The sequence below is a fragment of the Daphnia carinata genome, chromosome 1 (assembly GCF_022539665.2).
Source record: "Daphnia carinata strain CSIRO-1 chromosome 1, CSIRO_AGI_Dcar_HiC_V3, whole genome shotgun sequence".
Classification (NCBI taxonomy): domain Eukaryota; kingdom Metazoa; phylum Arthropoda; class Branchiopoda; order Diplostraca; family Daphniidae; genus Daphnia; species Daphnia carinata.
This window is the reverse complement of record NC_081331.1, coordinates 5,383,006-5,397,570: the sequence shown is the minus strand read 5'-3', so window position 1 is coordinate 5,397,570 and position 14,565 is coordinate 5,383,006. Positions and strand designations below refer to the sequence as shown.

The 14,565-nt window shown below is 44.1% G+C and overlaps 1 protein-coding gene across 1 annotated transcript; it reads left to right on the top strand.

Moving 5' to 3' along the window:
- The first annotated feature begins 179 nt into the window (after positions 1-179).
- On the top strand, positions 180-14,501 carry LOC130690876 (intermembrane lipid transfer protein VPS13D-like). The gene is given in 25 exon segments (XM_057513742.2): positions 180-346; positions 408-598; positions 661-693; positions 695-853; positions 944-1,468; positions 1,471-2,301; positions 2,365-3,459; positions 3,462-5,869; positions 5,934-6,741; positions 6,743-7,611; positions 7,686-9,132; positions 9,201-9,461; positions 9,530-9,717; positions 9,787-10,093; positions 10,158-10,281; positions 10,339-10,661; positions 10,719-11,105; positions 11,164-11,529; positions 11,598-11,799; positions 11,883-11,909; positions 12,070-12,833; positions 12,889-13,068; positions 13,136-13,487; positions 13,557-13,828; positions 13,892-14,501. Coding segments are annotated over 25 exon segments (12,588 nt in total). The 5' UTR covers positions 180-249; the 3' UTR covers positions 14,264-14,501.
- Positions 14,502-14,565: the final 64 nt, after the last annotated feature.

The following is a 14,565-nucleotide window of genomic DNA, read 5'->3' as shown; positions in this document are numbered from 1 at the left end:
ACTTGTTTGCCATTTCCTGGCACCTATCGCCATATAGATCAGTGTTCGATTCCCACCACCCCACTAAAAACCTTCCTTCCTTTGTCGTCTGCTTCTGTACTTGTTTACATTTTTGCGGTAACTTGTCTTAGTTCTTTAAAATAAACTAGAAAAAAAAATAGATCACAAAATAATGGCATATTTTGGTCACTAGTCGAGTAAACCAACTACTGATGGATTAATAGCACAAAACATAGATTTTTATCTGAAATGTTGGAAAGACTAGTTGCATGGTTTTGCAACAACTATCTGGGACGGTATCTTGAAAATTTAAATACTGATCAACTCTCCGTTGCGCTTTTGCAAGGTAGAATGTTGAAAAATTATGAAAAACTTTCAGACTTTTATTTCATTTTCGATTGTTATAGGGGAGGTTGAGCTAGAAAATGTCCCACTAAAGCAAGACATCCTAGATCAACTTGGCCTACCCCTTCAAATCCATGTTGGATTTGTTGGTAAAATTAGTTTCCAGATACCTCTGAGGAAAATAAGGAGTGAGCCATGGGTTATATCCTTTGAGCAACTTTATTTGGTTGCTGGCCCAAAGGATAAAAACGAAGTAATTTTTCAGAGATTTTTGTATGCCCATCCTCCCTTATTGAAAACCTTTCTGAATTCTAGCCTTACAATGAAGAATCAGAGGAAAATGCAGCCCTTGGAGCGCAAGATGGCTGCTCTAGATTTGATGGAAGCTGAATGGAGATCAGAGAATGACCCTCAAGGGTTGTCATCATCATCCCTGTACTCGTTGACTTATTCATCTTGGCTCAGCTATGGAGCAAGTCTTGTCACCAACATTGTTCAAAACATACAGGTAAATTGTGAGAATTTTTGTTTTTGTTTTTGGTTTTATATATTTATCCCATCAATTTGATAATTTTAACTTTGCTTTTTTTGGTTTTAGTTGAAAGTTAAAGACATACACATCCGATATGAAGATGGTATATCCTGTCCAGGAAAAATATTTGCGTGTGGGATACGCGTCGATTCGCTCACCGCGCAGACGTGTGATGAAAGTTGGGTACCAAAGTTCATGTCAGCAACAAATCAGGGGCTTATGTATAAACTACTGGAACTTGACGGGTTGGCGGTGTATTGGGATACAAACACGGAGCTCTTTGCAAATCTACCACTGGATGTTTTATCTAGCAGGTTAATGCAACCTTGCTCCATCGAAAGAAATGAATTTCTCTTGGCTCCTATCAGTGGTTATGCACATTTGAAAAGGAACTGTAATGTCAAACCTCTTCGATCACTCAACCAGCCTCGTGTAGCGTGCGATTTTCAGCTAGACCGAGTCAATATTGAAATTCGGGACGTTCAATATCACCAATTGGTTCAGTGTTGCAGGTCTCTTGAATTGTTGTCTCGTGGTCTCCAGTTCCGTCGTTGGCGCGTAGACAGTGAAGTTCAATCAAATCCACATCCTATCGTCAATGGAAATTCTCAGTGAATTGCATTATTGCTGAAATTCGGAAAAGGAACCAATCTCGAAATTGGCCATTTGTAATTCGTCGCGCCAAAGAAATAGTTCTGTATGTTCAATCATTTAAGGAACATCTTCTTAATCCAATCGGGATGACAGCAGAATCAAAGCTGCAACGTGAAAGAATTGAATCAGAGCTTGAGCTACAAGAACTACAAGTGCTGCGATCAATTGCCATGCAGCAAATCGCCAAATCACAATCGAAAAGTGAATCGATCTTAGGCGATGCGGTGACAGGAAATTCATCATTATTTCAGCGTTGGTTCTCATCCTGGTGGTCGGCAGAGGAAAGTACCAATGGAAATGAGCAATCAGCTAACGAAGACAGAGTGGAACACGAGATCCTCGAAACATTAGAAGATGCGATGAGAGATAATACAGTCCGTCAGCGAGATATTCTACCACTACAATTGAGTTCAACTTTGAAACAAGGGTTGATCCGCTTGTCCACCTGTCACAGAACTGAAACAGGTCAATCTTGGAGTACTCTCCTAGAAATAGAGTTTGATAACGTTTTGCAAGAATGGGAGTCAAGACCAAGACTGAAATCAAATAAATTCCATCTCAGTCTGGGGAATGTGTGGGTTCGCGATTGTTCCACCACTGGTTCACTTTTCCCGCTAATCGTGTGTCCGCAAAGAAAAGATGCGCGACCTTACAAGTCTTTTGCCGGAATGGGTTCTCTTCTACCTGGATTTAACCTGCCGTTCTTTCGCAGCAGTCCGTCAAGTCCAAATTTGAACGTTTCACAAGATGAAGCGCCGCTTTTTGATTTCGTGAGTCAAGCTTTCATACTGTACAACATCACCAGAGGTTATTGCAATTTTACTTTTTGATAGGTTTATGAAAGACATCCTCCCGGTAGTAATTGGGATCACCGATTGAAAATAACGTCGTTGGCCATTGAATGTGTTTACAATCACAGTTTATTTAAAAAAATCATTGAACTCTATTCCGTACCACATAACACAACGGAAGAGAGGTCAGCATTAGGCCAACGACTACGCCAGGCGGCACGATCGGGTTTTGAAGCCGTCAAGCAGAAAACGAAAGAAAGTTTAACGCAGACGTTAACGCCCTCATCCGTGAATTTATCATCAGAGCTACAGTCATGGGACTTGCTAATTAACATCTCTGCGCCCCATATTCTTATACCGGAATCGGTTGTGAGTCGCGATTCGCTTCTTATGATCATAGATTTTGGACATTTCCATGTGACGCGCAGTACTGTCAATTGCATCGCTGCTGAATTAGAAACGACAACCAGAAATAGCAATGAAGACGACGACGACGAACAATACATCACCCCTTGCTCGACGCCGCCCAATGAATCAGCTGTAACCACACCACTTGACGACACTCACGACGTGAATAGCTTTACGAGTGGTAGCAAGGAATGCAATGATGTATCGGATAAGTATAATGTACACTTTTCCGATCTACAGCTGCTCGTGTGTCGCGTCAAAGACAACTGGAAGCAAGCGCATTTAAAAGGCACATCCGCCCTCCACCTTCTGGACCGATTTTCTATTCTGATCCATGTCGAAAAGTACGGAAGAATCCTACCCGATTTGGAGAAACCATTTTTGACTTTGACTGGATCCCTACCTCACCTTGTGGCCCATATTAACGAACCAAAGATCCACGCTCTTCTGTCTGTGTCCAAGCAATTCCGTCCCAACGTTGTACCCACTTCTGTTTACGATACAGCCTCTGAAGATGGTGATACCGACGAAACGGATGCATCCATAACTGAAACGGAGAAGTCGGAAGAACATTGGTTCATGGCCCAATTTAATATTGAACAACTTTCAGTGGAAGTTCAGTCACGAGGACGAAGTGTTGCCGAACTACAAGTGGGTGGAGTCCAGGCCAGCTATTCCATGCGTCCGTCGGATAGTTCGATTCATCTGGCCGTTCATAGCTTACTGCTATAGTTGACGCTATGCAGACTCTGGGTTCAGACTACGAGCTATTGATCGCCAGCCACAAACACGTCAGCATGGATAGCATGAGTGGAAGTTTAAAAGAAAGCGAACCGACTTTGCCCGTCTCTGTTTCATCGTCGGATCCGTCTTCCCACAAAGGACAGCCGGCCACATCGCCCGTGTCACTTGCCCAGCAGGCCCTAACTTGACTGCAAACCGATTCTTCTTGGAGGAAAGATGGCCTGTCACCACCAATGGCCCGTCACCGAATGGCAGCCTCGGCTTTGAAATCTGAAGCGCTAATATTGATAGACATTGTGACAGTGGAACCAACATGGGTCGATGGTAAAGCCGAAGGCCGCATTCGAATCATCAAAGTCCACTTCAATTCGTTAGATGTTATAGCGAACCAAGATACGGTTGTGGAACTGGCCAGTTTTTTTCAACGCGTTATGCCCAAAAAAACAATGCCCTCCAATCCTGACGAATCAAACTTGTCTACTGGGCTACATACGAGTCAATCACGATTCCCACCATTTTCCTTTGTTCCAGACGGTAGCACGGATATTACGTTTGATTTCCATCGTCTAACTATCCTACTTCTTCGATCGGTGGTCAAAGAAGAAATGCTTGTCGGCCGTAAAGTAGCCACACTCACTGTCACCGAAGCCCACATAAGTGGTAATTTAGCCTCCGACGTCCTCGTTCAAGGATCCTTGGGCGGACTTCAAGTGCTGGACCTAACTCCGGAAGGCCAGAAGCATCAACGAGTCATCAGTGTTGGCCACGACCCATTAGTCGAGCAGCACCGGAACCTTTACATGCTGGTCAGCCAAGGACTCTACGAGACGGCCAAAGACAAAAATGAAGTCAAAGCATTCAGCTTCAAGTTTCTGCAACCGGGATTGGAGGTCCCCTGTGAAGAAGAAGATGGCTACAAGCTGAGCCTCGAAATTCGAATGGCTTCTTTGTGTTATAGCCATTCGGTTCATTTTCTTGCAGAAGTTACTGCCTGTGTAAGCGAATTCAAACAGTCCGTTTCTAATATGGCCATGTCTCTGAAATTAACGGCGGCTGAAATGGCCGTTGATTTGCTACACCGTGGAACGGAGGGTTTAGCCCAAAGCATTTACATCAGTGGTTCCACATCCGTGACTGAAGGCCTTAGTCTTAACGCCATGAAAGAGGCTAATGACGAAGAGCAACCATCACTACCATCCAGAGTTTGTTTCACCGCATTACTGGAGAGTCCTATTCTGGTCTTGCCGCGATCCGCCAAGAGTCCTCAAGTGTTGGTGGCGCATTTGGGCCAAATTGAAATTTCCAACGATAAAAAGATGGAATCAGAGCATTCATCACAGTTGTCCGAAGAGCTTTCTGGTGGGACGCACAAGGAGCATTTTGAAGTGGACGTGCGCGACATGAGTCTATATTCACTGAATGTCGACGAAAAGTGGAAGAGTTCCTTTAGTCATTTCTACACTGGGCCATCGGCTTTTCTGCGCATTACGGCCCAGGAGCTTTACAGTTGCGCTAGTCCACATGGTCGGCCCATTTTACACGACACGTTGTTGAAATTCTCTCTTCATCGCATAGTCGATCGACCCATTCTGAGTGACGCCGATCCTTTCCTTTTCCCGCTGACAGATTTCTATCCGAAACTGGAAGTCTGCGACGTCTTTCAAGTTCGTGGATGTGTTGTCTCTCCTCTACAAGTGTCGCTTTCCAAAGATCAATACCAACAGATAATCCAATCACTGGACAATCTCAATTGGAGCAAGGTCGACGCGTCCAGTAATTTCGAAGCTGGGCCAGATCCGTCTACCAAGAATCGTACACCTACACGAATCAAACAGCGGGAACTTATCCTCAATTTCAAGTTCCAATTGCCAAGGTTTTCCATGGAATTACTGGACAATTCAAATCGAGCTATTGTCAGTCTTTCCTTCGAAGATTTCCTAGTAGCATATGAGCAAAATTGCACCTTCTCTGCTACAATACAAACATCTTTGAAGTCTTTGATTCTGGAAGATCTAATGGTGAAAGAAGATTCCAAGTATCGACGATTAGTAGCTTCGAATGATCGCCAATCGGATAGGATAGCCGGAAGACCCAATTTAAGTTCCTTTATGTCATCTTCCTGTCCTGATTTACGTGCTCAAGGACTGTACACTCCTGGATCAAGATCCTTGCCAGCCAGATTAGAATCCGACAAATCGCAATGGAAGTCTAGCGTCCGTGCCAAGGCTCCACAGAAGAAGCCCATTGCAAAATGCCCAAGTACACCACCGTCATCGTCGTCCGTGATGTACCATCAGCGTTTTACACGATCCGGAGTTGACGACAATAATTTGGTTTTCATTAAAATCCTGCTAGTTGATCCTGACAGTCCAGATTTTGCTCTCAAATATAACAGGTATAATGCATAACATTTCAATCTGAGCCTTTCGATTTACCTATTTTTTTGTTTACAACTTCAGCACGCATCGTTTTATTGAGATCAACTTCAACGCACTGGACGTGATTATCAACCTGGAATCGTGGGTCATGGTGCTCGATTTTTTTGGTACAAGTACGACCAAAGTTAGTCAGCAACAAAAGAAGAAAGTTGCAGCTTCTTCTCCTGGCTATCAAGATTGGTCAAAAGTAGCTAACGCTCATACTTTGAACTCGCGCTGGGAAGTCGAGGTCCGTTCCTTCAGTGTTCTACTTAACCGAAAAGACTACGAAGTCGCTGAAGCTACTATATCCAACCTAACTTGGGAGATGGCGTCGAAGCGGGGCAATCTGAATATCACCGGAAAGTTGGGCAGCATCACCGTTCAAGATTTGACTTCAGCCGGACGAATGTACCGCGAACGATTCATCACTTCGGGCAACGAAGCCCTGGATTTCCAGTTCTTCTGTTTCAGTGCCGATGATCCGCACCTTGCCCGCGATTACGACGTCCGACTTAACCTCAACATGGCTTCCGTCTTGTACGTCCATACCCAACTGTTCTACACCGAGTGTTTTTCAATGCTGGAACAATTCCAAGAACTACGTCGAGTAGCTAGCACTTTCAGCGCTACCGAACAGAGTGGCGCTGCGAATGCCTCTCGAAAACCCTGGCGTCATGGAACACGCATCTTGTTAAACGTTGAAGCCGGTTCGCCGGTTATTCTTGTCCCAATATGTTCCACATCGGAACATTTATTGGTGATCGATCTCGGTAGAATATCTGTTTCGAACAAGTTCGTAGTGACTGATGGATCAACCTACCTGCCAACAATCAACAAATCACGCAAACCCGGACTTAAAATGCTTGCCGCTTGTGCCCATTACCGCCAATCCAGAAGCCGTTCTGGTTAATGTAATTCAAGTGGAATTATCCAACATGGATCTGTGTACGGGTCAGCGACAGAAAGCCAATCGTTCGCAAGTTGGGGATCTGATTCTAGGTTCTTACCTGATCCGACGAAGTGGCCAATCTCTCCTCAAAGACACCTGCGAAATGAAACTGGAAGTTCGGCGCAACTTGGATTCACATCTAAAACGTCCGGTTCCTGATATGGACCTCTGTGGGTTGCTCTCCTCTGCACAATGTTCCATTGATGAACATCAGTACAAATTAGTGCGAGGCCTGTTAGCCTTCAATCTTGGCGAACCTGTAGATTTCCTACAATCAGACCAACCTCCACCCACCAGCCCTATTCAATTTCCGAATGACTCCAAACCACCAATGTGGGCAAAGCTCAAGATACATATCGACTTGGTGGATGTCATGCTGGAAGTAAAAGACTCGAGAATAGGAGCGTTTTCCACCATTAAGTTCATCGATTCGCGCCTTGTTTACGAGAGTAATAGCGATGGGTCGAAAGATGTCGACCTCGTTTCACAACAGGTTGTCATACGAGACACTCGATACGATGCATCGTCTTCAACCCAATCAACTGCAAAGAGGAATGTCTTCACTCAAATTCTGGAACCTGTGACAAAAGCCCGCGGAGAAGGTTCCCTACAAGCTGAAGTCCATTATCGCTCAACGGAGGATTTCACTCGATTTACCGTTGTCCTCAACAATATGAGATTGTTGGCGATCATCGATTGGTGGACGTTATTCCGTGAATTTCTTCTTCACAGTCCAGATGAATATCGTGGAACAAACAACGATAAAGGGTATTCATCAATATATTCATAAATTTTTTACATGGTGTAAACAATTTTCTTTTTTAGGAGAAATTCGAAGAAAGTGATGTTAAACCTCACGCTAAATGGACAGCAACTTCAACAAAGCCCAGCCCTATTATCGTTTCAACGGGAGTGATAAGCAAACGGGCTGCTTTAATAGATACAAGAAAAGTGCCAGTTGAATTTAAGATCAACATTTCCGACTCAGAAGTAGTAATCATTGAAGACACCTCTGTCAAAGATTCTTCTGCAGTTATTCTTAAGGGAACGGCGTTGCTGACTTACAGACCACAAATCCATAGCAAACCGCTATCTTGTCAGCTAAACCGGGTTGAAATATTTTCAAGTCAACTCAACCTCGAAGAGGAAACAGCGTTATCCATCGTAGATCCAGCCACCATTAGCATCGAAATCGTTGACAAATCGAGTGCCACTGATGTCAAAGGCATCTTGGACGCTACTAGCTCCGATTTGCACCAGATCCTTGAAGTTCAAGCGCAGCAAGTCATTCTTCGTCTTTCGTACAATGATATGAAACTCTTTATGAGGATTCTCGACAGCCTTCCGCATCAAGCTCGTCTAACATCTACTGAATCGATTGTCGTTAATGAAGTAAACAAATTGAAAGCTCTTGGATTCTCCACAGACGACTGCCAGACAGCGTTACAATCTTGTAACGATAACTTGGAAGAAGCAGCTCTTTGGTTAACGCAGAATGCGTTGACTGTAACTGGACAACGGCAACCAGAAATGGCTGAAATCCAAATCCGTGGCATTGAAATCCGAACGGGCTGCATTAGCCTTTGCGTTATTGACGACTGTCGTGATGCCGATTTGCCTTTAGTAGAAATCACGACATCTCAGCTCCTTCTCCGGCAATCAATCGACGTCGCCCAAATGACCGGCGAGGGCTCCTTAACTTGTCAGTTTGCCATCGATTATTATAATCGTGTTCTGTCTGGTTGGGAGCCATTCATCGAACCATTCAAATGCCATGTACATTGGAATTTTCTGCCTTTTTATGGATCCATTGCTAATCGACGAAATCAATCCATCTTCTTTGACACAGAAGACGTAGTGAATTTAACTTGCACCAGAGCTTTGCTTGAACTGTTCGGAACTGTAAAGAGGAACTGGATGGAAGATTATTATGGTCAAAATAGCAAGGAATTGTCTAGTCAGCTGGATGGAAACAGTGTGGTCCGTCAACGATCTCCTTTCGTGCCTTTCGCCTTGCACAACGCCACTGGTTCGAAAATCAAATTCCGGACATTAACAGCCAGTTTGTTGACCGAAGGTGCACCGTCGGCAGCTTCCACGAAAAGCTCGCGCTGGATACATTGCGAGGCAGGCGAAGTTGTTGCATTTAGTTTCGAAAATCGAGGCAAACTACGTCACCACGATAGCCATCAGACGCAAACTCACCAGCTTTCTATCGAACTGGACGGTTGGATGGAATTTGGGCCTGTCTCAATCGATCGAGTTGGAGTTTATTTTCGATATGCGTCGGTAAATAAGGTTAAATTTTATGTACCTTTCGTATCATTATCGCTTTCTTTTCTTTTCGTGTGCTAAAGGTGCATAATTCGCCCAGTAGACGCAATACAGTGGCCGTTGAGCGAGAACTGGAACGCGTCTTGGTTGTGATCGCTGTCACATTGGAAGGGTCAGCTCGTCGTCTGGTAACGGTTCGTTCAGCTTTACAGGTGACCAACAACTTAGAAGAGACTGTTGAACTACGCCTAGAGCCGCCTGCATTCAACCTTCATCCTAGCAAAACTGTCCGTGTTCCCCCGTGCACTACTTATCCCATTCCAATGTCCTATTTAATGTCTCAGGTAAATACCCTCATAGTTTATTTAGAAATTTGTACGTAACTAGCACGTTCTCTGCTATTTTTCCATAGATATTTGTACGGCCAATGGCCGAAAAACTGCCTCACGCTTTCAGCTTTTGCAAAGATCCGATTGAATGGCATGCGTCCACCCAAACAACTGCAAATATACGACAGTGCAATCCGGTGATTAGTAAGAAAGATTTAACCTATCGCTTCGCTGTCGATATCCATCGAGAGAACTTCCCTCCAAAGAAGATGTAATTTTCGTGATTTTACCAGTAGTTCAGAAATGATGCTGATAATCACGACGTTTGATCTGTTGGCAGAAATACGGATGATTCGGAGTGGACTGCACAGCCAGCCCATACGATTACGCTTCTGAGTCCGTTGGTTGTTGTTAACTTGTTACCTTACGAATTATTATGGGAACTCAAAGCCGTTGGGCAAAGTGGTATCATTAAACCTGGCAAATCAACGTCCATTCACACCATTAACGTTTCAGCTGGCTTTCAAATTGCATTCCGCACCGAAAATTTTGTCCATTCAAGCGATTTGGTTATTGGAACGTCTCCCTACAATTTCACCACCCGATTACGGCTCTATGATAGCGCCAATCGGTTACTTCTACTACAGGTACGTTTGTGCTCTTTGTTACTGTACCTGTGGTATTTGTTCTTATGATTACTTTGTTTTCCAGGTGAAAATAAGTTCCAAAGCTCCTGGATCTGTGAAATTATCCATTTCGGCACCTTATTGGCTAGTTAATAAAGCTGGAATACCACTCATCTTCCGACAAGAGGGAGTTCAGCAAGAAGCAGCAGGTTCGCATTGCACGCAAACAAGCTTATTTGTTGGAAATGCTCAGTTCTTTTGAATAGGCCAATTTGACGAGCACGAGATGGCTCGGTCCCTCTCACCGATGCTGTTCTCTTTCACGGACAGAGAGGCTAGCACCACGCTGACAGCCCGTATCGGAACTGGGCTGCATCTTGGGTGTAAGCCACATTGGTGTCAGCCTTTCCCGATACAGAAAGGAGTCACAGTCCGCAGTTTTCTGGTCTCGCCTCGAGATGGTCGTCCGGAATTGGTTTACCTCGTTGGGATTTCGATACGTTCTGGACGTGGTCGATATCGAGACACCCAAATTGTTACCTTTGCACCTTGCTACCAGCTTTATAATCAATCAAGTTGGACATTGGAGGTACATATTGCAAAGAATGCTTGCTTTCGAACAATTATCTTTCACTATTCAAATTAGGTCTCCCAAGCCTATTTTGCAACTACCTTTACCGATCCTGGAGCCCAGTCAACTTATTTGAATTTGGTTCCTGGTTGTCATTTACCATTCCATTGGCCTCGTTTGGACAAGGATCAGTTACTCTGTGTTAGGCTACTAGACGTGAAAAACTGCCATTGGTCGGGAGGTTTTGCCATTCAAAACATCAGCTCGTTCCATATTAACATACGTGATGGTGAAAGCCGTGCGAATTTCCTTCGTGTTGAGATATTTCAACAAGAGTGCACTTTCTGCGTCGTTTTCAGCGATGCAACCGGCTTTCCTCCGCCACTCAGAGTCGACAACTTGGCCCTAGTCCCAATCATGTTTCATCAATCTGATGTCCCGGAAGCGTATTTGCATACTACCGTAAATATTTTAGTTAGTTGTATACCAGACATGGCACATAATTTCGATCTTATCAAAGGTACGCCCCGGTAGTTCAGTGCCATACGTTTTCGATGAACCCACAAAACCTGCCCGTCTCAATATTATTGCTCCTGGTGGGGCCTCGTCCTCCTACGACATGACGACATTAAAAGAGGGAAGCCAGCTAACCTATGAAAACTTCATTTACGTGTGCCTTACTGTTACGTTTAACGGTGATGACATGTCGACTGGCAGTGCGCTCGATCCCAACAACGTTGAGCTAGTTCTTGACGTGCCAGAGGGTACGAGGGTCGTACTGAGTAGCAAAGAAACTGGTAAAAGATCACAACTATGGCGCATGACTGGCAGTGGGATGCTGCAACACGAAGGAAGTAGTCCTCCACGAGATCCGTCAAATCCTCAGGTACAACAGCGTAAATTTGGTCTAAAGGCAGCTTATCACTTTCGTTTTCTTTTGCCTCCTTTTTCTAGATTGATCCGTCGCGCATACTTGTTTTGGACATCGCTGGTCCCGCGCTTCAGCCCAGCGAGTTTGTTCATCTTATGCTGCGGAAACCAGATCCTCGACGGCAATTGACCCAGACCTGGCACTTCACAGACGATGGACGTCTTTGTTGTGGTCATAAAAACGTTTTCGTTCAAGCGAAGGATGGCTTTTACGGCATCCGTCAAGGTATTTTAAACAAGCATTTTACGTCGTCATCTTTGTCAATTTAAAAACGCCATCCAAATGATGGTTCTATGAATATTTCCCAGGCCTTTCCTGTAAAACATGGAGAATGTGTACGTAGGTTTTAAATCATCATGCCTTGCATGGCCTTAGCTAGATTGTCTTTAATGTAGTTTTCTTGGTTTATCTGACTGCTGTTAATTTGTGAAAATCATAACTCCGTTTATGCATTGCTTTACTAATCTTTCTGTAAACGGGTTTCGGGGGGAGTAGGGAATGACGTTGTTTTGGGCCCAGCTCAGTCTGTGACATACTACCGACTGCCCAGTGGAGTCCCGGCAGAACAGGCGATACACTGGCAACGGCTTCGACCCGGCTCCGGTTGCTTGAGTGTTAAGACTATCATGGACGGTCCAACCAGGGTACTTCAAGTTGCTGATTTTCTCAACAAACCCCCGCATTCTCATTCAACTGAAAACTCGGTCACGGCTTCCAGCGATGCGGAGATTAATAATAAACAGTTGAAGGTGGAAATGAAGTTCAAAGGAGGCTTGGGCCTCAGCATCGTGAACCATTCACCTCCCGAAGAGCTGGCCTATTGCCGATTGACAAACATATCCCTAGAACTCATCGCAGGAGATGGCACGCTAAGCATAGATGCCAGTGTTCATTCCATTCAAATAGACAACAGTCTGCAGGATCCACATTGTCCGGTTGTTGTCTACGTTTCCCCATCTGACAATCAGGATCAATCGAAGGATATACCTGCCCTTCGCATAACTGTACGTCGACACTTGACGAGCGGTCTCAACGCTGATATCTTCAAGAATTTGATAGTGACATTCAAGAACTTGACTATCAACATAGAAGAGAACCAATTATTCAAGCTTCTTGCATTTGCGGGATTCAACCAATCTGATCTTGAATTAGAGAGAATAGATGAGAGCGAATACGAATCCCAACGATCACTTAACGCTGCCACTTCAATCGATGCCAAACGATACTACTTTGGTATATTGAAATTAGCACTCGAACAGGTAAACTTTGAATACATAACAAAATCTCACGTTTTGTAAACATTTATTTTTCTAGGTGCGTCTGAGTGTTTACACGTCAAGCAAACTACCGCCAGAATTAAAAGCTATTAAGCGAAAGTTAGGTTTGACTTTAATCAAATTTGAAGATGCTAATATAGAACTACATCCGTTCATCCGATCGCATCCTTTTGAAACGGCGCAGTTAATTATCGATTCGGTTGTCAAACATTATAAAGTGAGAACTTTTTTACTGAAATTTGTTCTGCCATACGATTTAAATCCTTTATTTCATTGTTTCTCAGGATGAGCTAAAATCACAAGCTGCCAGAATTCTAGGCTCGACCGATTTCCTCGGTAATCCACTAGGTTTTGTCAACGACGTGTCTGAAGGAGTTTCGGGCTTTTTGAATGAGGGCAATGTTGGTGCTCTTGTTCAAAACGTTACATTTGGTTTGTCGAATTCAGCCGCTAAAGTCACGGGATCACTGTCCGATGGACTTGGCCGCGTCACGATGGATGAAAGACACGAAGAAGTCCGACAGCGTCTCTTAAAACATACGGGCCAAAGTGCTGACCATCTAGTCGCCGGCTTGAAAGGATTTGGTTTTGGAATACTTGGCGGCATGACTTCCATTTTCACTCAGACTTACGAGGGTCAGTTTTGTCTTTTTCTTTTATTAAGTGATCTAATCGTTTAATTACTTATCCCTTGTTCTATCGTAGGTATGTCTAATGAAGGAATTGGCGGTTTCTTTACCGGTTTCGGCAAAGGTTTGGTGGGAACGGTAACCAAACCAGCAGTTGGAATGCTGGACTTGGCCACTGGAGCAGCCTCGGCTGTTCGTGACTCAAGCCGCAGTTCATCAAAAGAAATCCCTAAAAGAATTCGTCCACCTCGTTTAGTTATAGGACCAGGGGGTATACTCCCTCGTTATTCGGAGAAGCAGGGCCGCGGACAGGAGCTTCTCTTCCAGCTTAACCGCCACGAGTATCGGGTAAGAACAATCACTATGGCACAACCTATCGTATAATTTAATTATAAAATTTTCTCTTATCAGGAATCTTTCATCGCATATGAAGCACTTGGAAGTTTACCAGAAAGTTTGCACATGTTGATTTCGAGCGAGCACATTCGAGTGTTCAGTATGAATAACCCCAACAAGGAAGTCGTTCTTGATATCCATCTGTCGGAACTCCAAAGCTGTAAATCGGTAGTCATAAAAGATTATGGCACACAGAGCACAGCGCACTACTACGTCGAGCTCAGTTTACTTTTGGAACCGGACAATCCTCTTGGCGCACGACGGCCACAAGTTCGCTGCGATTCCGAATCGCTCGCAAAACGAGTGGCTCAAGAAATCAATTATGCCAAGAGTGTGTACGAAGAAAATCGCCATTCGCTGGTATCGTCGTCCAAGTTTTCCTCTTAGCTGCTCACGTTTAGTCATTCTTTTTCATACCATCAGGTATGAAATGAATTGTTAATCTTAATTTTCACAGCGAAAGGTGTAAAGGTAATTACTTCTTTAAACGGAAGTGTATTAATAAGGCTACATGTTGCATAATGCTTAACTTTCATCTGCTATGTGGTACTTGCAGGAACAAGGGCTGAATGTGATCTAAACGATTCAATTCGTATGAATAAAAATTGGGTGATACTTTTACAAAGAGTCATTGTCCCTATGCGCTCTGTGTATAAGGTGAAATGAGATATCGACTAAGTCATGGTTGA